Here is a 23,599-nt window from a genome sequence, read left to right on the forward strand (position 1 = left end):
GGCTTAGATTTTTAAATAACGATTCTCAAATGCTTTGATGCTGTTTCTAGCCCACTGTCCAAAATAAGAGGAAAAAAGATGGCAAATGGGACAATGGTTTCTAGACCTGTTTGGCAGTAGTTCCTTGTGGCTATTTGTCAGGACGTTTGTCCAGTTTAGTAGTTTGTCCAGTTTAGTAGTGTCAGGATAGCAAACATAAATCAGCAGTGGTGGCACAATCCAGCCAAACCCACCAGGGCTCTGCTAAATCAGTAGTCAGCAGTAGCAACCAGGGCCAGCTGGGATGCCAGAAGTTCTCAGCAGTGTATGTCTCAACAAAGCGAAGATCAACTAAGACAAAGTGGGAGACCAATGAAGCATTGAAAGCTAGCTATGCAAGTAATCTTGCCTCAGCAAAACACCATAGGATGTGACCTCTCCATGTGAGTCTGTATCACTTGACATATCCAGAAACTTCCACTTCAGAGACCCACAGCTGTACATCAGGCAGAGCTCCAGGGGGGTTGTGGAAGAGTGCGGGATAGAATTGGCGAGCCAGAGGGGTTAAGGACACTTCAAGAAGGCCTTTCAAGTCAAATAACCTGGGATAATGGGGGCTCACAGAGCCTGGTCCACCATTCAGGGAGCATGCCAGAGCTGGACCTAGACCCTCTATGCATTTGTGGCAAATGAGCAGCTTGGTCTTCATGTGGGTTCTCTACCAAGTGGAGTTGGGGCTATCTCAGTCTCTGTTCCCTGCCATTGGATCCCCTTCCCCCAACCTGGACTGCCTGGTTGGGCCTCACTGGGAGATGTTGTACCTAGTCCTGCTGAGACTAATGTTCCAGGATGGAGTGGTGCCCAAGGGGGCTCACCTGCAGAGAAGGGAAGGGGGAAGTGGGGGAAGAGATTTCTAAGGATGGAACTAGGAAGAGAGTAGGGAGAGAAGGCTGCAATTGGGATGTAAAATGAATAAAACTAAATGAATTATTGAAAGAAAACAACAAAACTCCAGCATAATAGTAGTAGGAAGTTTCACCATTTCACTCATGAATTGACAGGTCTTCTTCCCAACAAAATAAAAAATGAAAAGGGAAATATGCAAGCTAAATGATATAATCGATCAATTAGACTTGTTGGAAATCTACATGGTATAATCTACTCAAATACACAATGCTTCTGGGCAACCCATGAACTTTTCTTCAAAATGTGTGGCCAAAGGGTTTAACATTTTGCTTTGCAGTGGCATTTTTGATTACAAGTCAGGTCCAACATGTATTATAAGCATATTTTCTATTAATTATCCCTTAATACACTGAAAGTTTTGGTGGGGGTGAACTTTTATTATGGATTCATTGAAATTATTCACATTTTACATATTATTTGTTCATATGCTCAAGTTTTTGTTCTCAGACACATTTTAACTTTCCTTATTTCTTATTCCTATAATAATATATCTTATTCCTCTAATATCTGGAAATATTAATTTCTATTTTATGCTACATTTCCATTTATGCATGTCAATTTCCTAAGTTGTATTTTTCTATTCATTATTTTTCAGAATACATTTGCATTATATAGCTTTAATTATTACATGTTTGGTGTATTTTTATAACATTGCTATTCCTATTCAATTGTTTCTCAAATATATTTGCCTATTATGGTACATTTTCTGTTTTTGATTCCAAGTTCTAAATCTCACATTTCTCAAAATAGCCATTGAAATTTCCGCTAGAATAGCATTGAATTTGTGTAATATTTAGGGACAATTGGCATCTTTATAATGTTCTTTCACTTACAAATATAACATATCCTTTAAAGTTTCTTTTATGCTTGGATCAAAATTTTGTAGCTTTTATGTTTTAGCCTTGAAGTTTATGTATGCATTTAAAAATTTTCTATTTTATTTTATGTGTATGAATGCTTTGCCTGCATGTATGTGTGTACCATATATGTATCTGGTGCACCAGAAGCCAGCAGATGACATTGCAGCCATGGGAACTGGGGCTACAGGTAGGTGTAAACTGCCTTGAGTATGTCGTAATTAAACTCAGGTCCTCTGGTGTAGCAGAGTGCTCTTAACCAATGAGCCACCTCTCCAGCCTCTGCTTATTCATGTTTATTTCTACCAACATTGTCATTTAGTTATTTCAATTTTAGAAGATTTATTTTATCTGTGGGTATAAGAATAACTATTAAAAAGGCAGTTAGGAATTGTATTTGTTTAGGAAAATGTCAGTGGTGAGTTATCCTCTAGGGTAACATGACATTTCTAACATGGGTAGTTAGTTGGCTAGGTTTACAGTATCAGGCATGAATTGCCTTTTAGTGGGTTGATCTGATGCTGCTCGTATTCTAATGCTAAATACTGGCTCTCAAGATCTGTCTGCCCCTGATGATTCGCATGTTCGGCAAATGGTGCTATGTAACCCTTGCTCCCAATTCAACTAGTCAATTAAAGTAAGAGCCTGTTCTTGAACAGGAGAGGGAACTTAAGGTTCCTTTCCATGGAACTTAAGGATCGAGTGAGGGTTTGTTGGTAGAGAAAGGAGAAGAAGAGAGGACACGGAGGATAAAAGAGGCCGCCACGAGAGGAGATGGCCAGGAAAAGCAGTAAGTAACAAGGGACATTATAATTGAGAAATAAGCTAGAATAGTTCGAAATCTGCCCAATCTAGGGCTTACAGTTTGTAAATAAAATACCTGGACTATGTGTCTTTTTTATAGGCTAGATAGAATGATTAATTTTATTTACATTGCCTCCTATTGAGTGGTCCTTAAATTCAATCAGATAGCTGTTGGTCACTTTAAAAATATTTTTTAAACGTCACCATTGTACCACTCTGGATGGCTTACTGTACTCATCCTAGTTGTGGCTTGTAGGTGGGACAACTGGGTAGGACTATCAATCACTTTCTTCCTATGACAGCTCGAATAGCACATGCAGATACTATGAAAGCTAGTCCTCAGGGAGAAGGCTTCAAGGTCCATTCTAGTTCAGTTCTTCCAAGTCTAGTGTCTGAAGTGTGTGGCATCTTCAGTAATAGGGTCTTAACTGTCAAGTTCTTGGGGGCAATAATGGTTCACTCCTTATCAAAAAAACTTCTTTTTACAGCTTATAGGGACCATTACAAGAGATGACTGAGCAAAATGCAGAGCAGTTATCCATGGATGCCCAACTCCAATCTATACATCCCACAATTCACTCCTTACACTTAAGGCTCAGAGAACAGAGAGGGAAAAGATTGCAAGAGCCAGAGGGACAGCACACCCGTTTGAGGCAGTATCTTCTAGACTTGGCAGGGAAGCTGCACCTGCAAAATTTCAATAATACTGTTGCTTAAAGACCTGAGTGTGTTAAAAAAGTGTGTGTTAAAGACTTGATGCCTGGGACATCATTGATTGGAGATAGGGCCCAGTGGGGTGGGGTGTGTCCTTTTAGAGGGATTGTGCTCTCTTGCTTTCTCTTATTCCATTCTCTCATTCCACTCTTATTCTATCCTTTTCTTTTTCCTCTCCTTTCCTTCCCCCTTCCTTCCTTTCTCCTTCCCCACCTTCTCTCCCCGTCCAGTGTAGGTGGTGAGCTGAGCACATTAGCTCAGCCCTGCAGCTCTGCCTTCATGTTCCCCCTCATCACAGGCCCACAGCAACCACACTAGTTTTTCATGATCCAAAATGCTTAAAACCACAAGTAATTTACCTTGGGTAATTTTATTTTTAAAACATAGCGAGAGAAAGCTAAGCTACTTGTTTGTAGAACAGTGAATATCTGAACAGTTTTGAGTAGTGAAAATAATAATGATGGGTCTTGTTTGGCTCCTACTCAAAGTGTCAGGGTTTTTTGGGTAGACATATTTATCTACTTAAAAGTGCTGTTATCCATCCCTAAGTTTCCAAGTCATTAAGGGTGATTGCATATTATCTAATGCTTTATGAGCATCTGCCAGTACCTTTGTTATCATGTCTTCTGTAAATAAGCAAAATGCCTGTGTGAGCAACCCCAAGTTTCTGGAATAAATGATTCAGCTTCCTGTATCTCATTGACAAAACTACATCTATACCCTCAAATGATATCTTTTTGTTGGTTTGTTCATTTCCCCCCTTTCCTTCTTTTTTTCTTCCTTGTTTTGTACTATCTTGTTTGTAGATTGAATTGGGAAAACTCTTCTCATCTTTCCTATATTCTAAAATACGTCAGTAATACTATATGAAGCTTTGCCAGGTCACCCAAAAGTCACTTGTAGGGTTTAGTAGGCAAACACACAATCTATGCAAATATAAGGACATGAGTTCAAATCTTTAACACTCATATCAAAAGCCAGATATGGCCACATGCTTGTTACTCCAGTGCTGTGGAAGGACGGACACAAAAGGATTGCTGTGTCTTGCTGGTTGCTGTACATATGCAGTTTCAGTAGGAGACCCTTCTCAAGGAAATAAAGCAGAAATAGATCAAGAGACTCACATCCTCTGGCTTCTGTGCTCACATATGAATACAACACACACACACACACACACACACACACACACACAATTTTGTGTCTAATACATATTTCCAGTGCTGGGCCTTTACCCTTTCAACTTCTTCATTTTTTGGATGTGTATGAAAACACCCCCTGCTTTCACAAATTCCCACATTTTGTAATCAATTGCTATAGCCTGTCTTGGGCTTCTCACTTATGTTTGTGCACATGGGAACAGTTCAGCTGAATGAGAGCATAACAGCATAGGATGCTCTGTCACAACTTAAATTATCTGAATTGTTCTTCTGTTCAGGTTCAGTAAAGGTTGTTACACAGTAAAGGCAGACAGATGAAGAGGATTCTGGGAAAATGGAAAGGTTTAACGCAGCAATCTCCATCAACATAAAAGCATCAGATAAGGAGTGGCTTCATATAGTCTTGGAGCAGCAAAAGGGTGGGTGAGCCTTCTTCAGCCACCACCCCTTAGAGTATTATTGCCTCATTACTTCAGGAAAAGGGTTGTGCATGTAGAATACTGAATGGGCCATTTGCTTTGGAGATGTTATATTCAGTGATCAGACAGTTTGGGCTGTGCCACCTTCAGTTCCAAGCAATGGGGACTATTTTGTCCTCCATAAGGTCTTTCTCATCCATAAACTCTTCCTGTCCTTCTCTAGGAATGGGGAGCTGGGATAAAGAGCCAACCACTTGGCACCTGCTCTTCATGTGTGAATCATGATTGGTTTCTGGGACCTGCAGATACTTATTAAAGCCTAGAGGTACAGATCTCTAGACTCAGGGTACAGTCTCAGTTGAACCACAGTAAGGTGAGAATTGGACACTGCAGCCTCTATTTTGACTCTAGATGTCGATATTCTTGTAGTGTCACGAGTCTGAAGCTAGGAATGCCTCTTGTTTAGGATTAGCAGGGGAAATTTCCAGGGTTGAAATTACAGCCATGTTTCTGGTTCCTTTCGGACCTAGCATCTAAGCTACATATCTGGTGACCAGACATGGAGTTAGGAACACAAGGCAGAAGCTGTATCAGAAGCTCAGGGTCTGGCCCAGCTACCCACAGAAGGTATCTCCAGGAGCTTTCAGAGTCATTGACAGTCAACAGAAGGATGGAGGGTCCCTTAAGTCACACAATTACAATGAACAAATAGGTAACCACAGGGTCCTATCATACTGTTTTCATTAGGAGAGTGGGGAAAAGGACTCATGGATTTTCACTGTTTTTCCCTCCAAGTTCTCCAGTGTTCTTTTTGAAAGGGACAGTAAGGCCTTAGTGGATGGAGGGAGACTGAAGATACAGTGAAACACAGATTGTGGGGAGCACTAGTGGGCAAAGCGTCTAGGGCAAGCTGTTCCTGTCTCCTAGACTTCCATAATTAGGAATAATTTCTCTCAAAGAGAGTTAAAAGTAAGGGATTATTGCCCAAAAGGCAAGCTCTCTTTAGGCTGAAATGCTCTCTATACTTTAGCTGGAAATACGGGCAGCAAAGAGGTTAGGTTAAGGCTGTCCATTTGGGACTGTGAGACATGCCTTTCACTTAATGGGCAGAGAAATCCAGGGCCCCAGAACATTCCTACCTTTACAGTTTGCTGTAAGTTGCTCTTCTCTGTAGGGGAACTAAACTCCTTAATTGGAGGTTTTGATTCTTGGTGAAATGTCCTCTGAAGGCTTCCAGAGCTTTCTTTCCCAGGGGTCCACATGCAGAGGATGGGGATACAGATAAACAGTGGGTGTAAGGTCAGGGAGCACAGAGAGTGGTAAAGTCTCACATTAGATTCTAGGCCTTGAGACAGGGCTGGGAAGCTCCCCATTTGCTTATTGTACATGGACCTCACTGTCTGGGAGTCCTCCTTTTACATGGACTTGTGGCTGATAGTGTTCAGAATAAAACCACAGAGATAAAATTGCATCTTCTCTGGAAATGATTCAGAGGCAGCACTGTAGCTATTTTGGGCTGCTGGAGCAGGCAGAGCCTAGCATTCTCTGCTCCATCCTTCCATGTAAAAGAAACAAGGTAGGGCATTGTGTGGGAACAGCTGGTGGAGGGAAAATTGTGGAATGAAGTGTTTGGTTTATTCTTTGGAGGCAGAACATACTGGAAAGTAGTCATGAGCTTAAAGCCCCACAGACCACTCATTGGGTGAGGGGCACTGATTGCAGGTGCTGGTCTCGCCCTCCCTAGCCAGCTGATGAATTAGCCTCTCCTTCATGCCCTGTGCAGGCCAGGCAGGCTAACATAGATCCCCAGTGCTGCTCAGTCCCTGTGTCTGGGCTTCTGGAAGTTACTCTCTTCTACGGTGCAAATTGCTTCACTAGTAGGATTCTATTACAGTTTTGTTTGTTTGTTTGGGTTTTTTGTTTGTTTGTTTGTTTGGTATGTCTACCTATTTGCCAAGAATAGAAAAGTTTTAAAAAGATCATATTGTATCTGAAGAGTCTAAACAGAATCTAGGAAGTGAAGTTCATTAAGTGTCTGAACTGGCTTGTAGGTTTTTTTTCTGCAGAGTAAACTATTCAGCTACTACAGTAAGGATGGGTGTGATGGAGAGGCCACATGTGTGGGGCAGGAAGCATATGGGACTTTCCTGTGCTTTCTTTTCTATTTTGCTATGATTCCAATTCTTCTCTGAAAAATAAGGTTTATTAATTTTTTAAAAATGTTTTCAGTTGGGGTGGGGAATACAGCTCATTGGTCCACAGCACCACAAAATCAGCAAGTTAAGTCAAAAAAATAAATTTGAAAACAGGAAAAAGTCAAGAGAGAGTGTCTATAGTCAGATATGAACAATGACAGAAAGAACACTGCACTGTTAACAAAGAATGCAAAAATCATTAGGTTCTTAGGAGTAGCAAGCAATGAAGAATATACATCTAGTTTTTAATACTTAATGTACAATCAACACGGTGTAATCAACAGTATGTAAAAGAGATCTTGCTTTGCATTTGTACAAATATTGCTTTCATAATTGTATGACTTTACAAAGTTAAAATGTATCATATAAGAAGCTGTAAAGCTATTGTGTGAATGAAACTAACACGAGATTACTGCTGTCTGTGGTGAGTCATGTCATCACATCTAGAAACAGTTATTATATACCGGGGTGTCGTCATTTCTACACCATTGCATTACACAGTAACAACACTTTGTATCCAAATCAAGAGAGTACAGCATTACATTTTTCCAAATAAGAAGGGCATGTAAGATGTGTAAACTCAAATCCTTCCTTGTGTTTTTTTCTGCTGGTGTGAGGTAATGACTCCTAGCAATTTTACTAATTCAGGCAAGATAGGAAGATCACTGTGCTTTAAGTACATGGCAGAAAAATCTGGATTAGCTGCTTCACTGTTTTATCCCAGTATAGTGCGTGTGTGTGTGTGTGTGTGTGTGTGAACATATGTATGCAAGAGCAGATGCAAGTATGTGTACATGTGTGTGTGCATGTGTTTCTTAATGCAAGAGTTCTCTTCTTGAAGTTTTATTCTTACAAAAGTAGTGTTCTGCCCATTGAAGTCAGGGTTTTCCTTCTGGGAGATGGAGGTTTGTGGGTTGGCACAGGTTGTTGGATTGCCAATCAAGTTGGAGGCATAAGCACCATAAAACCTTTATGTTTCTGCTACTCTTAATAGAGCTTGCTTACATAACACAAAAATGGCGCCGGGGATGTCTGTGTTTCACTTCTCTAGCTTCTTGACCATTGGCTAGACACATTCAATGCCTGGGTAGCAGCTATAGGAATTCTGCCCAGTTTCCTGACATCCCACTCCTCAGAATGATGCTGACAAGCAGGCTGAGGGTTCTCTGGGACTGGATACCACCCACATCTACAGAGTCACCCAGGAGTCTAGAGCTTGTATTTTTTTAAATCCTAAACAGGGTTAAAAAAAATCATGTATGACTCTCTACATGAGAAGGGACTTAGAACTTTTAAAAAGTAAAAATTTTCTAGTTTTACCCCATGGAGACTCATATTCGATTGTTCTTGAGTATGGCTGGGTTTCAAGAGTTGTAAAACCAACCTAGGTGATTTTATGATACATGTACGACTGACAAAGGGTTGTCTAGAGTGACTTGTTTGCATGTGATAGGTTTCAGGAATATATTAAGTAACCCAAACAAGCATAAATATTATTGTGGCTTTCCAGATATTTCTAGGCCACACTGGTAAGTGAATGGCATTGTAACTATAAAAGCAAAAATACTTGGCATTAATGTAGTGTTAGCATACATAAACCCGACAAAGTGTTGTACTATTGAATCTTGAATTTCCAAGGTCATATTGGCAGATGATCAGAGAGTGACACTCATTTAAACTCTTCTAGTAGTGATGAGCAGGCAGCATTGCTGACATTGCCCCGGAATCCACAGCTTCTTCTCAGACTAGCGCTGAACTCATATGTCTTTCATCTTTTTCTGCCTGTAATGGTACAGAAATGGCTCTCATCTCATTCACTGTGGCAGTGGCTACCTAGCTTAGCTCTGTAATAAGGCTGCACATTCACCTACGAGAAAAGAGACTTTCTCCCCACCTCAGTTAAATCATTTTTAAGCAAAGATTTCAATCTCAAATTTGATTCTATTGCAGTTTTTCCAAAGCAAACAGTTTTCTTTAGAAAAAAAAAATGAGTTTCCTAAAAAAAATATACTTTACAAAGTTCAGTGATACATAAGAGGACAATATACTAAAACAGTTACAAAAATACATTTACATTTACAATTTCTGTCTACATGTGGCTTTAACAGTACCAAGATTTTTGTCTCTGGAATGGTAGGTGTGGCTGGGAAAAAGAGTGAGGGATTTCAGCTCAGTTATGGTTTTACAGCCCCCAAGCAGGGAAATGTAAACAAATCATTATGCTTTAATACAAACACAAGCTTATCAAAAGAAAGTAGAGATTAAACATAACTTTAACTTCTGCTCCTCAAGTGGGAACAGCTCCCTCACTGTGGGGAGGTGGGAAGTAGTGGGTTTTTATGACTTGTTTCTTAGATAACACAAAATGTCCAAGGACTTAGCGAGATGTCCCAGAACTTTAGCAAGGCCCAGACTTAGATATTTGCCATTTTCAAGATATAGGTTTTCGTTGAAAATAAAAAGAGGAGGATTTTGGACAGGCTACACTTGTGGACAACTCAAAGGCATAGTGGTGACTGCAAATTATGCTTTCCAAGAGTCAGGGAGCCTGTCCCTAACTAACCAGGGGTTTTATTCTACTCTGACTTTGGGCAGAGTGGAGTAGAAGGCCTGTACCATGGAAGAAGGTGACACAGATGAGGATTAGGATTAAGGGTGGGGTGCCCGTCTGGGATTCTGACTGCTTGAGACTGCAGGAGCTGGGGAAGCCTTTGTAAGCTCTCCAGGTACTTCTCAGTTGCAGTGAGGGTAGATGCAGGTACACCATCTTCACGTACCAGCTTTGTCTTATACAAGTGCAACCAAAGGACCAATATAAACGAACTGCAGATGGGCAGCCACTAGTGAGTGCCAACAATCCCCTTATCAAGCCTTTTACAGGCTTTTGAAACTTTGATGTTTATTGCAACATCCTTGAGGTACTCTGAAAAGTCCATGGGCTTAAGAAGAATTAGGTTGAAACTGTACTGGCTGGGAACTTCTTATGGTAGCCCAGCCTAAGACTCAGTGCTTCCGTGCTTCTGCAGTCCAGGTTCTTTAATGTCTACAGTTTGGGGAATGAGTGAGATGCTAAATCAAAACACAAAAAGAGTGTCCAACAAATGCCTAAACTGTGTTATCATTAGCTGGAATGCAATTTTGTGCTTTCCCAGGGCTTCTATGTATAAAGCCCATGGCAGCAGGGACTCACAGCAAATTTAGCATTTAAGAGATTATTGTTTCTCATCATGAGGTAAAAAAGTAATTTTCAAGGGTATAATGATAGGATATATATATATATATATATATATATATATCCATGTAAATAAATGTTAGCTTCATATATTTATTTTCCCATGAACTGCCCAAGAGCCAGGGTGGGGTCAAGACAGAAAAAGTCTATCTAAGATTAGACTGAGAGACAATTAATAGAAAGATGCTCTGGGAGGTATGTGAGACTAGTTAACTGTGGAAGAGTTAAGCTGAGCTAAGACTGCCAGGGATGTAATGGAATGCTGGACCCAGCATGTGTCTCCCCTCTTACCCCAGTGGCTGCTAGGTATCTTTGAAACACTGGTTCTCAACCTATGAATCGCGACCCCTGCAGGAGTCACATATCAGATATTTATATTACAGTTCCTAACAGTAGGAAAATTACAACTATAAAGTATCAACAAAATAATTTTATAGTTTGGGGTCACCACAACATGGGGAACTGTATTAGGAAGGTTGAAAACTACCAGAAAAGGGTCTGCTTTGCTGTGCTCACAGCCCCGTGTCTCCCTGCACAAACAGTGAGGACACACTGGCAAACACCTTCTTAACCCTGACAACAATGAAACTTTATGCTAAACACTTAAATTCAAGAAGAAAAGCAAGTTTGAATAGTGTTTGCTACTTTATTTTGTTATAAGAAAGTATTTCAAAGTACAAAAATACTAGGGTTTCATTGCTACAATTTGGCTTGCAAAGGCTGTCTGTCACCCGTTACCTGCCCCTGATAGGTGCCTGACAGGCTCATTCTGTATCTCAATTTTGAGCAAAATCCTACCTAAATGTTTCTTCTGTGTTGTCTGTGATCAGCATGGCATTTCCTGGCAACGGCATGGAATTTCAAACTCTATACATGCTTCTTAATCTCCTTACTACTTAATTTCATAGATGAAGTCTGTTTTCATAGATAGTAGCCAAGAGTAGATAACAGTAAGGTCACTCAGAAGATGCTGCAGGCCTCATCCCCAGGCCTGAGGGAGCAGCAAGCAATGATTGACTTGGCCTGGCCCCTGATTTACTAGTTAAGCCCCCGGTCACTGCTCTCTTGGTTGAAGCCTTGTAGGCAGTGGTTCTCAACCTGTGGGTTGCGATCCCTGTCAGATAGCCTACATATCAGATAGCTTATTAGATATTTACACTGTGATTTGTAAGAGTAGCAAAATTACGTTTATGAAGTAATAACAAAAATAATTCTATGGTTGAGTGGTCACCACAACATGAGAAACTGTAATTAAAGGCTCATAGCATTAGGACGGTTGAGGACCACTGCTCTAAGGAAACATACTTTCCATTTTCCTGACGCTTATGACCTTTAGATCTCAGAAGATAGTGGGCAATCTTGTCTCCTTTGTGAGCTTTCTAGATCTCTCCAACAGAATGCACTTGTCTGGGCTCTTGGTGCCTGGCTGATATGTCTTATCTGACACTCATCATTTTGCCTTATGGTTAGTGTTTATGAGTCCACATCTACCCATAACTTGATAAATAGGAAGGGATGGATCCTGAGATCATTACAATATTGCTTATCACAGATGGCTATTAACTGACTGGGTTGTAAGGAGATCTTGGGTACCTGGGTGCATTGATGATGGTGAGATCACTTGGTGTTGGATTCCCTCCCCCCTGCAAGCATCCTTGGGAGCACTTTCATCATGCCACTTTCAAACAGATACTGAATTCCACTCTGTTCTGAGCATTTTCTTTCTTGGAACCTGCACACTAAGGCTACCATGGGATGCCCCTTATTACATAGAAGCCTAGATCATTTTTCTAAATGGGAAAGAAAATGTTTGGTGGCAGCTTACCAGGGGGTAAAACATATCTTCAGTAAACACTCCTTAAATAAAAAAGATTTATCCCCCATGTGTGGCTTACACTAGTTTTAGGGTGTAGAGGGGTGAAGGCAAAGTGGATTTGAAGAGCAGTGTCACTTCTGTAGTCTCATATACATGCCTCAGCAGACGCAACGCTGAGACGAAGGTTTTGGGTTAAATCTCTCTATGAATTTTTGCATGGTTACTCCTTCTCAGTTATAGGCTTTTGGTTACAATACTGACGGTTCAAATGGGTTCAAATGTGGAATCATGGTTGTTCTTTGATAATACGTAATACTGGGTTTTTTTGTTGTTTGTTTACTTCATGAAATGAAGACAGGAAAGCATATTTACAACTCAACTCAAAACAATGAAACAGAAAACACAGAAGGAAGTCTAATAGTCAGAAAACACTGGTAAGCTAGCATGTGTTAAGTGCCAGGGACATATTTATACAAAAAGTAAGTCTGAGGGAAAAATTCTACCTTGTCATTATTCTTCTCCCAGCCCCAGTAAGTAACGAAGTGGCTTATCCTATTGTACCTGCCATGGTTTAATGCTGTACAAGTGTGGCCTGCTCAGGGCACCCAGGACTTCTTGTTAGTTGTCTCACCACGGAAGTGTCTTGATGCCGAGATGGTGGAACCAACTATCTGGTCAGTTGGCTCCAGGCAACTCTGTGTAACAGAGACTACAAGCAAGCTTCTTCCTTCTTGGAAGAGCTTATGAATCAAATCAACAAAGACAACAAGAATCCCAAAGTTCCCTATGCAATAAACTCCGAGTGTCTGTTTTTTCCCCTATGTACCTCACCATGAGGCAAACTTCTGTTCCAATGGAAAATGTTCTTGGTGGAAACCTTTTAGTAGAATCTTCACAGTTCGAAGATCAATAGATGCACCTTCAACTTCCCAAAGTGCATTAGGGGAGGGGCCCACTTCTTGGCTCAGTGACAAAGCCCATCAGAGTTACGCTTTAAAACCAGTCTGAGGGTTTGACATTTGACACAATGTGGGCATGGCTGTCAGGAGTGAAGGTGCTGCCATGGCTTTGTCCTGGGCTTCTGGAAAGTCCAGACATTTTATAGCAGGTATGATGCCCCTTCATGTCATGCCCCGATAAACTCACTGCTTGGAGGTGCTACCCGTAGGTACTCTGCATTTTCAGCTGCAGGGCTCTTAAAGATGCCATTTGGCTTGGCTTCCTTGGGAAAGAAGTCCTGCTGGTAGTCAGGGTTGTCCAGGCTCATTTGGTGGCTACCTTTCTGGATCCAGAGGGCAGGGCTGTTAAACCCACTACTGAGACAGGTAGGTTGGGTAGTGTTGAGATACTCAGGGTTGCCCACTGCATTGCTGTGGGGATTTTGATAATGCAGGTCTCTTCCAGGAGCTGGATGCAGAGGCTGATTGTGATAGACAGGGTTCTGCACAGAGCCTGCTGGCCTCTTGGGAACAGATTCGTTTATATATTCTGAAATGAAGAAGAATGCATATGTGAATTAGTATAGCTCCATCCCAAGATCCTGAAGCAAAATTCCATGGCCCACTGCAAGCCCTGCAGGTGTCCTCAGTGAGATAACTTACACCCAATAGCAAGGAAGTTCTGGGAGTACCACGGAGACTACCAAATAGCCTGTGGTATTTTCTGTACTTCTCAAAGCAATGGGCATAAGCAGTTTTTGCAAGTTTAAAGGATGATGTGGTGTGTGTGCATGTGAAAGAGACCAGAGACACATGTATCCATCTTTTATATGCAGACACACACACACACACACACACACACACACACACACACACACACGACGCACACACACACACAAATACATACATACATGGAGACTTTCACCACTTGCTTTCAAGCCAAAACAAATCTGCAGAAACCTCAATTGTAATGTGTATTTGTCACAGGCCTCGAAGCATGCTAAGTCCTCTCTGTTTCAGTTTCAGCTTTTTATTCCCTTCATCTTGTCTATAAACATGCCAGTCTCCACTTTTGGATGCAGCATGCCTCATTCATGCACACTGGATGCCACAACTGACTTGTGTCTGAGAAAATGGCAGTAGACACCAAGGCCCGATGACTGCTTCCTGAGCAAGCTACTAACCAGGTACAGGCAGGAACGTGTCATCAATGTCCTCTGTTAGGACTCCAGTGGGGTCGGAGCTGTACCTCTGCAAAAAGATGTCGTCTCTGATACGGCAGCTCTGTGGGCAAGAGAGGCAAGTTTACTTCAGTGGAGATTGCTCAGCTTTTTCTGTAGAATAACTTCACCTGTGCCTTATTAAAATGCAGATTCTAGCTGTGTATGTGTATGTGGGACATGCTTGTGATTTCAGAACTCTAGAGACTGAGACACAGGGATCATGAGCTCAAGGCCAGCTGAGCCACGTAGTCAGATTCTGCTGCAAAAACAAACAAGAAAACCAGATCCAATGGAGTCTGGGAAAGTCGATTTCTGACAAGCTCCAAAGTGACTCCTGCATCAGTGAGCTACAGACAAGCAATGTTCTGATTGGTACACCTAACAGAACTTCCTGCAGGGATGGGGATGCCTCGCAACCTGTGTTCCATCATAAGGCAGTCGCATGCCACATGTGGCTACTGAGCACTTGAAATGTGTAAGGAACTGAATTTTATATTTTATTTCATGTTAGTTAAAACTGAATTAGTGATGTAGTGGCTCCTGACAGCACATCGCAGGCAGCAACTGAAGCACTGTACTTCATCATGGTCAGTGTGACATTAGAAGGCAGGATCCCCCACAGATCCTGCTGGTAGGTTTGGTGGAGACCTGAGCATCTTCATTTCTAACAGCTACCAGGTGATGATCGTGCAGATGCTGCCTATGGACCATACTTTGAGTGGTCCTGTAATAAGTGATCACTAATTGTTGGCCGTGGCATTCCAGTCAAAGAAGCCATGGTGTGGAAAAAAATGTGCAGGAAGGAAAGTCAGTATGACGTGGACTAAGACGGGCACTTTCCCTGTGTAGCTTAACTGATTCTGGTTTATAACATGGCCATACATACCCCATTTCTATTAATGCAAGCCACAGTGGAATTGTTGCTAGTTGCGCTCTGGAAAAAAAAAAAAAAGAAAGCAATGTTGGTCATGGCACACTGGTACTTTCTCATCCATTTTCAGTGGATGCAGGAGGTAGATTTCATAGAGTAAAAAAAAATTCAAGGTGTCAAATGTTTTCTCGGAGAGAATTTTTGTCTTAAATTACAGCTTTAGAAAACCTAGGCAATTCAATAACTAAAATCTTTAGCTGTTGATTGTGATTCTAGGTTCTATTTGGTTAAAATTGACCTCTTTTTTCTAAGTAAAATATAGAAAATGGAAAGTAAATCAATTTAAGGAGAGAGAGAGAGAGAGAGAGAGAGAGAGAAAGAGAGAGAGAGAGACTAAGATTGCATACCAGAGAACTTAAGAGGGGAGTCCGTGATGTGGACGGGCTGTTGAAGAAGCCTTGCTGTGGGATAAGGTATTCATCAGCATCAACTACATCTTCCATGTCCTCTTCATCCATCAGGGCTCGGTAAAAGTTGGAGTCTGTAGGGCTCGGTAAATGCATTCTTTCATCCCCCTGATGCAGAGATTTTAATACTATTACAAAGGGCAATGGAGATTGTTCTGCTTCCTGGCTATAGAAGTAAAGGCCTTTGTCAACAGGTGCCTACAGGTTTGCCAGTTTAGTTATAGTATAACCCCCGTGGTAGTCCTCATATATACAGCTCTTTTCCCATATCAGTGTATGGATACTTGGAATGTAATAGAATTCTCCTGAGTCTGACAACCTCCACACAAAAAACAGTTTAAGAGAGAGGAGAAAAAAAAAAGCCATGGGAACACTTATAATGTCCAGTACCCAATGCTATGTGGTCTATTTTTCATATATTATTTTACTGAAGCTTTAAATCCACAAAGACAAATGATCTTGCTTTCATGCTTACAGGCCAATTGGTTGTACAAGGTGGCACAGGTATGAATAGGGAGTTGGGGAGGGAAGCCATGTAGGTTGAAAGTGAAGTCTTGTTTCTCTGTTTAGCAATGACAGTGCTCTAATTAGCCAAAATATGAGGTGACACTTGCATACGAGGAACAGGTTTGGTCCAGGTTGGGCTGCTCAAATGCAATGAAGACTTGGAGTTGGGTGGGAGCCACCACTTATCCCCATGTAGTTCAGTCATTGTATCACAGTGGAGGCAGCTCCAACACACAAAAGGATTTATTAACAAGAACAGGCCCCATGGGCGGTGTTGGCCCAGAACTGTGGCATCTGGAGCTATTGGAGAGATTTTTGACCATGGAAGAACAAACTTTGGCCTGGTACCTGGATAACAAGGTAGCGTTGTGGGTCTCGGGCCATTTTGGAGAATTCAATGATCAACTCTCGGAACTTTGGGCGGCTATCAGCATCTATCATCCAGCCTGAAAAGGAGGTGAAGCAAAGCAAAGCAATTAGAACTCTGGAAGAAACGACAAGGAAGGTTTTAAGAATTCTATGCTGTCATAATGCTAGGCGAATAAATAATGAGGGGATATAATCTTTGTGAGAGCCTTGGCATATGACCTGACACTGGTTAGTTCATGAAGTCCTTGAGACGTTGTTGTAATCTAGGGTCTTATGCATTCATTCCCAGACCTATACAACAGTTTTCAGTCAGAGTAACAATAACATATATGCTAATGTTTTTACATTTGTCCTTCCTTAGTCATCATTCTTACATTATGATCTTCAGTGACCACAGGGTATCATCACTGTGTGCAATCACTACTGGTCTACTCTGACTTTGATATGTCTCTGTGTTTTCTTTGTCCTAATCCACAGCCTTCCAAACTAGAAGCCAGATTAAATTCAGAGAAGCATCAAGGCCTTATTGCATTCTCCATTCAGTTACCATTCATGCAAGTGACAAGGCTGGATCTATGTCTCATCTATCTATCTATCTATCTATCTATCTATCTATCTATCTATCTACCTATCTACTCATCTATCATCTAACAATCAATGTATCTGTGCATTGATCAATATATCCATGTATCTATCAATGTATATATATATATATATTTATCTATATTCTATCTATCAATTATTTATCAGTGCTAGGGATTGAACCTAGGGTCTCATAATGCTAGTACTTTCTGTATAAAGATTTATTTAGTAGTCAAGTGATGCATTGCTTTACCTATGATCTAAACATAGATCCAGCAATGGAGAGGATAAACTGTGCACTTGAAATCCTTGTGCCTTTTGGGGATTCGATTTATTTTTTCAACTGGATATTAAGCTATTTTAGGCTAAACTGCTATGTGACCTTAGACAAATAATGTAACCTTTCTGGGCCTCAGCTTCCTCAGCTGAAACCAAAGCAGTGAAAATGGACTAATTCTCTGGTCCAAAGTTCAGAGTTAATATTGTTATTTATGTTAAAGCAGCTGTGCTGGTGAGATTTTTGTCAACTGGAAATGAGCTAGCGTCATTTGGGAAGAAGAAACTTATAGCTGAGAAAATGCTTCCAGTAGATTGGTCTGTCAGCAACATTTTGTTGATTAATGTGTTATGAGAAAGAGCCCAGCCCACAGTGGTTGGTGCCATCTTTTGGTTTCTGTTTTTTTCTGTTGTCTAAGAAAGCAGGCTGAATGAACCAGGGGGAGCAAGCCAGTAAGCAGAGGTCTTCCATCTTAGCTTCAGTTCCTGCCTTCAGCTTCCTGATTTAAGCTTTTTCCCTAGCTTCGACAGACAGTAATCTGTAAGCCAAATAAAGTCTTTCCTCCACAAGTTGCTTTTGGTCAGTGTTTTATCACAGCAACAGAATGCAAACTAAGACCAGCGCCCTGTCATAGTCCCATGCTGTTTCTATGCTATCACATGTGTACTATTACTTTCAGAGCACATTTGTGGGTGTGTGTGGAATAATAACATCGATCCAAATGCACACTCCTGTTGGGATTAACATGATTAACTGCTTTACTGCAGGAGGCCTCGCATAAATCCACTGTTTGAAAGATTTAAGCCAAAGCAGAAACATTGATTCTCTCAAACTCCCATGGTTACTCATTGTTAGGCATTTTGAAACATTAGGTCTCTCTAGCAACAGGTCTCAAGATGTAATGCAACTTTGTAAATTCATTGAGCAACTGAGATAATAAAATATCTGGGAATAATGGCTTATGAAAGACTTCAGTTTTAATTTACTTGCTTGTAAATATGGGCAAATATGAGGTCAGAATGAGTCAGGCAAGTGATTCTTAAAGAATGCTTGCTGGAGGTGTTCATGATGTTTCTGGAAGTGTGTGCCTGTCTTGAAGGCTGATGCTATTTCTTCGGGGAAATGAAGGCCTGGGCTATTTGTCTAAGAATAGTTACATCCTTCCAGGCCCATTGACATAAGGGTGGATGGTCACTCCAGTCACTCACACTTGACCATGATCATGTAGACATCGATAGTACAGATAGGTGGCTGTGGAAGGCGCTCTCCTTTCTCTAGGATGGATGAGATCTCACTTGCAGGGATTCCATCATAAGGCTTGGAACCAAAGGTCATCAGTTCCCACACGGTGACTCCTGAGCAGACAGAACAGGCAAAGAAAGTCATTGTGTCATGAGTTAATGGTTAACACACCACCTAATCCTTAGCCATTATTGTTGGTAAGTATTTTAAAACCTATGTTTCTATAGCCTTGAGCCATTGGTTTGACTACTGATACATTGGGGTTTACATAACAAGAAAGATAATAGCATCTGTTTCATAGCACAACTTCAAGGATATAGTAAGATCTTATACAATAAACATTTAGCTAAATGTAAGGCATATATTGCTGACTGCTAAGTAGGATAGTTATAACCTTAAAGACAAGGACAACTGAGGAAGATGAGTTTGCTACAAAAAAAGGTCTACCTACTTACACAGTTACTCTTAGTACTTTATACTCACAGTAGTGCAAACAAGGACCTTACAAAGCAAGGTTGTAAACTGCATGCCACTTGATATATAATGCTCTCTGTTAGGTAGCTAATACCATCTGATGTATCTGTTTCCATGAGGGAACATGTTCAGGGCGACCTGAATTTGTGTTCCTTGGTGATGACCACCCATGTCTACCTAGTTCAGAATAAATTATCCCTTTTCCCTTTGAGGTGAGAGTTGCATTTTATAATGACAATGTATTCTAACCTTTCCCTAAATTGCCTGGGGGAAATTCAAGGACCAAGGGCATTACTGGTTCTGCCACAATAAGCCCAAGATAAGGGAAGAACAAGCAAATGAGGCTTGGCAAGAGTGGTCATCTGTGAAGGTAAATGTCACCTGTGCATGGCTGTGCTGTATTTAGAAGAGCTGGGCCCTTTAAGGCAGGTCCTCCTTGGGAAGAAGCAGTAACTATCTTCCCATTCTTATGTCCTCCTCACAGTTATCCTTATGGTTCATCCTTGCCACACTACTCTCTTTGACACAGAGAGACTAAATCATCACCACATGAAACAACAGTCTTGGCCATCTCATAAGAAAACATTAATTCTCTATCAGAAATGCTTGCCCTGTGAAACCTCATTTGCCATCTTCCTTTGGTTCACATCAAGTTCACAGCAGGGGCTTATGTTTGTTTGACCTCTGCAGGCAGAAGCTTAACCCATGTTTGGATCCTCTTCCCCCCATGACCTTTCCTGCAGCATGTGTTCATGGCTGTCTCTAGTGATACTCGGTGTGGTAGTTAAGCTTTATTGCCTTTGTCAGATTCTCTTAGTTCAGTCGATGGACACGCTCACTGTCTTGCAAGGTAACACTTGCATATCAGAGCATATAATGTCAGTTAACAAATAATAAGAGCCGGCTTAGCCTCAGTACAAATTCATTAGCATCAGAGTTTTGACTCACCATAGCTCCAGACATCGCTTTGGTGCGTATAAATTCGGTGTAAAATCGATTCCAAAGCCATCCACTTGATAGGCACCTTGGGACGATGTGAGATAAAGCGGCAAGAAGACTATTAGCTTACAGCTAAAACATTCTGTCACTCTAGGTGTAATTACAGTTGACTAATGTGTTAAATAAAGTGACCTTCCTGACACACTTCAGGCCTATGCTCCCCCTCAGTAGGGGGAGTTTAAATTTACCAGAGAACAGGTGGGTCCCAGAGTTACTTCATGAAAGCTGCGGCTGAGAACATTTTGGGCAATGGACTGTTTTGATGAACTGAGGCTGTGGAATTTCCCTGCAGTCCTAGCTCTCAGACTTTGGGTATGTTTTCAATAACCAAGTTCATGGGGTTCAGAGTGCTATTTAGAGACACACTGTCAGCATGATAGGACGGCTGTAGCTGGGGATGACTGGGGGACCTGACAAGGGAGGGAGTCTGACAAGGCTGTGAACCCTTCACTGCTGTGACAGAGCCCTAGAAGGAGCTAAAAACAACACAGAGGGAAGATAGCTAGTTCTCTCACTGGCAGTCCTGGCGTGAGTCATAGACTCACCGGAACTCCCAGAACAACACAGCTTGTTGAATATGAGTCTCGAGAGAGGGTGTTACTAAATTAGTGGCGATATTTCCCAGCTGGTTTTGTGAGGGGTGTTTTCCTCTTAGAGGAGGGGAATTCACAGTTGTTAATAGTCACCTGGAGATGGGAACTGGCTCTTTTTGGCCTCTGGGCAGGTCTCCCTATTCACTACTCCCGTGGAAATCTATTTACAAAGTAGAGGATGACCCTGACTAGACTCAGGTCACGGTGGCAGCTGCTGTGACCCCACTCAGAATCTATGGTAAATGCTGCCCACAGCTGACAGATAGGGGGATGAGTCTGGGCTGTCAGGAAAATGCTTTGTGGCTTACTCTCAGGACTTACTTTGCCCCCCTCTGCATGGTATTCTTTCTCCTCAGCACCAAGCAGTTTGGCCAGCCCAAAATCTGTGATCTTGACATGCTGCGGTGTCTTCACTAGTACATTCCTGGCTGCCAAGTCACGGTGCACCAAACGCCGGTCTTCCAGGTAGTTCATGCCCTGAAACACAGAGGACCCTGCAGTGAGGGAGTGAGCCAGCCTGGGGATCTCCAGTGTCATGGTAAGATAGCGCTCGTGCATCTGAACGGAAGGTTAAGTTCACAAGAATCTCTAGGCTGCTCAACACCAAGGACTACATTTTTAGCCTTTGTCCTTTGCTTGACAGACGCTGCAACTTACAGTTGTTTAAACATTAGGAATTATCCGAAATGAATGACAAGACACACGAAGGAAGCTATAACCACACGTGATCAAGAGCTTTTTTTTCCATCCAGACACTCAAGTTGTAAGAAGGGGCCAGAGGAAGAGAAAGGCTCAACTGTCAGGTGCATATCTCAGATTTCTGCTTCGACTACAGTTTGCTACCTTAGCTTCATGAGGTCTTATACATCAACTCTATCCTTATTTAAAGGAGGCTTGTGCATGTCTCACTAGGCTATGGCAAAGCGAGACTGCTTGGTTGCATTTGAGGCTTCGTTGCTTTTGAGGCATACTTTCGTCATGTTCCTTGGGCTGTCATATGTGAATCCCAGAAGACTTTGCCCAGCTTTACTTTCCAATGTCTTTTTAAAATTTACTTTGGAAAAACTAAAAGTATGTGAACATTGAATATGTTTTACAAAACACCATCGTCTCTCACCTCCTTGGCTATTTTATGATGCTTCTGCAATTGGAATCACCAACATAATAGCAATACGGAAATACTGCTTGACATGTAGCTAGCACACTAATGCCAAATGAATTCCCAGAAACACTCCCTTATTCAGGAAGCGACTATGTGTTTTAGACGCTGTTCAGTTCACATGTTTCTTTTTGGAGATTTGCAAGCACAAGGAAATAAAGGTGAAGGGTCCTTGTGTCTACTCAAGAGGACACTGGCAAATTCTACACTGAACTAGCACTTCCAAATTAGGAATTGCTGAGGGATTGGAAGTAAAAGGCCGAGAAGGAGCAGAAGCCAAAGAAACACTTCAAACATAGGACTCACTTTCTTGGCCTTTCTCTTGTCTGGTTGAGCTCCAGAGGCTGCCTCCTTCCTCAGCTCCTGCCACCTCTCTGAGTTATGGAGCTGTAACTCTGTCCTAGCCTTTGGGGCCCTTGTATCTTACAAACGTAAGGTTTCTACATATTAAATATGACGAAATTTCCCTACTAGGGAAGGAGTGCTAACACTTGGCCTCCTACCTGGGAAAGATGTCCTCACTGGTTCCCTCCCTGCCTCTTCCTCCCCTCCTCATCCCCTTCTCTCCTCTCTTCCACCCTCGCCTTCTCTTACCCTTGCTGTCTTTATTCTTCTCCACAGTGTCTTACGCTCTTTCTTCTCACTGAAAGCTACAGTGTGGGTGTTGCACAGGCTTAGAGTGACAAGTCACATATGGTCTCTATGCCGAGGACCAGTCACCCACTCTCTTTCCTCCTCTGCCTTTGTCTAAAGCTTCTTGTTTTCAGTCATTTTATCAGGCTTACAAGGAGGGCTTGGGAGCTCATTTCAAACTGCATGCTACTACCAGTTATTGTCTCTTATTTAACTGTTTTAATTGTTTAACAGACTCGGGTGTGGTGGTGCACACCTGTAATCAGAGCATGTCAGAAGTAATGCCAGGAGGATGTGGAGTTCAAAAATACCATTGAATTTAAGCCCAGTCTGGGCTATTTGAGACTGTGTCTGAAACAGCAATAAAATGTTCAGCGCAGATTTGGTTCATGAGACACATTTCGAGCATCTGTTAAAGAAATGAGCAACTGAATGATAGCAGCAGTGCCAAGTGTTGAGGATGCATCAGCTACCAACATAGTGCAGCAGCCTCTCTGTGTGGGTACCTACAAGGCCACCTTGTTAGAGACCCAAGGGTTCAGATCTAAAGCAGCCTGCTTCCCAGACAAGCTCTCAGTCTCCAGCCACCATGGGGATTAGCCCTGACTTCCCCTGCTGGTGCCTTTGAATGAAATTTGTCAGCTGGGCCAAAGCTGCTTGTGCTACCAAAATCAAAACAACAAAAGTCTAGCACTTGGTGGTGTGTCAAGAGTGCAGTGTCATTGTTTGAGTCTGATAAATCCATAGAGCCCTACAGCTCAGCACACACACAGGCTCAGGGCTTTAAAGGAACATCTTGGCCTTACTATAAACATCAGTTTCCTCAGGAAAAAAAAAAAAAGCTTGGAAAACCCAGAAGAGAGTTCGCACATGCTCCGAGGTATACAGTTCAGCAAGGGTCTTACATGAAGTAAACTGGGGACAGAGAGATTAGATCTATTGGCACCTAGACAGAACCCCATCCACTCCTCTCTGCCATACACTTTCAAGGCAGTTCGAGAGGCCATCTCAGAACCCAACAGGGTTATATTTTAACTGGTCGCTACAGATAAGAGCTGTGATATTGCTTATGAACTCTCCAAATATAAACAGTAATATCAGCACTGACCCCAATGGGGCCTCTTGG

At 41.9% G+C, this 23,599-nt stretch overlaps 1 protein-coding gene across 1 annotated transcript in view; it reads right to left on the minus strand.

Moving 5' to 3' along the window:
* Positions 1–7,315: 7,315 nt before the first annotated feature.
* Positions 7,316–23,599, minus strand: part of Egfr (epidermal growth factor receptor) — a 162,363-nt gene continuing 146,079 nt past the window's right edge. Inside the window, exons 21-28 of the mRNA XM_034508862.2 lie at positions 21,003–21,158; positions 20,038–20,113; positions 18,582–18,728; positions 16,494–16,591; positions 15,579–15,746; positions 15,187–15,234; positions 14,262–14,361; positions 7,316–13,627 (exon numbers count right to left, since the gene is read on the minus strand). Coding sequence (XP_034364753.1) covers positions 13,266–13,627; positions 14,262–14,361; positions 15,187–15,234; positions 15,579–15,746; positions 16,494–16,591; positions 18,582–18,728; positions 20,038–20,113; positions 21,003–21,158 — 1,155 coding nt within the window. The 3' untranslated portion in view covers positions 7,316–13,265. The remainder of the gene's footprint in view (positions 13,628–14,261; positions 14,362–15,186; positions 15,235–15,578; positions 15,747–16,493; positions 16,592–18,581; positions 18,729–20,037; positions 20,114–21,002; positions 21,159–23,599) is intronic.

This window comes from Arvicanthis niloticus, chromosome 7 (genome assembly GCF_011762505.2).
Source record: "Arvicanthis niloticus isolate mArvNil1 chromosome 7, mArvNil1.pat.X, whole genome shotgun sequence".
Taxonomy (NCBI): Eukaryota; Metazoa; Chordata; class Mammalia; order Rodentia; family Muridae; genus Arvicanthis; species Arvicanthis niloticus.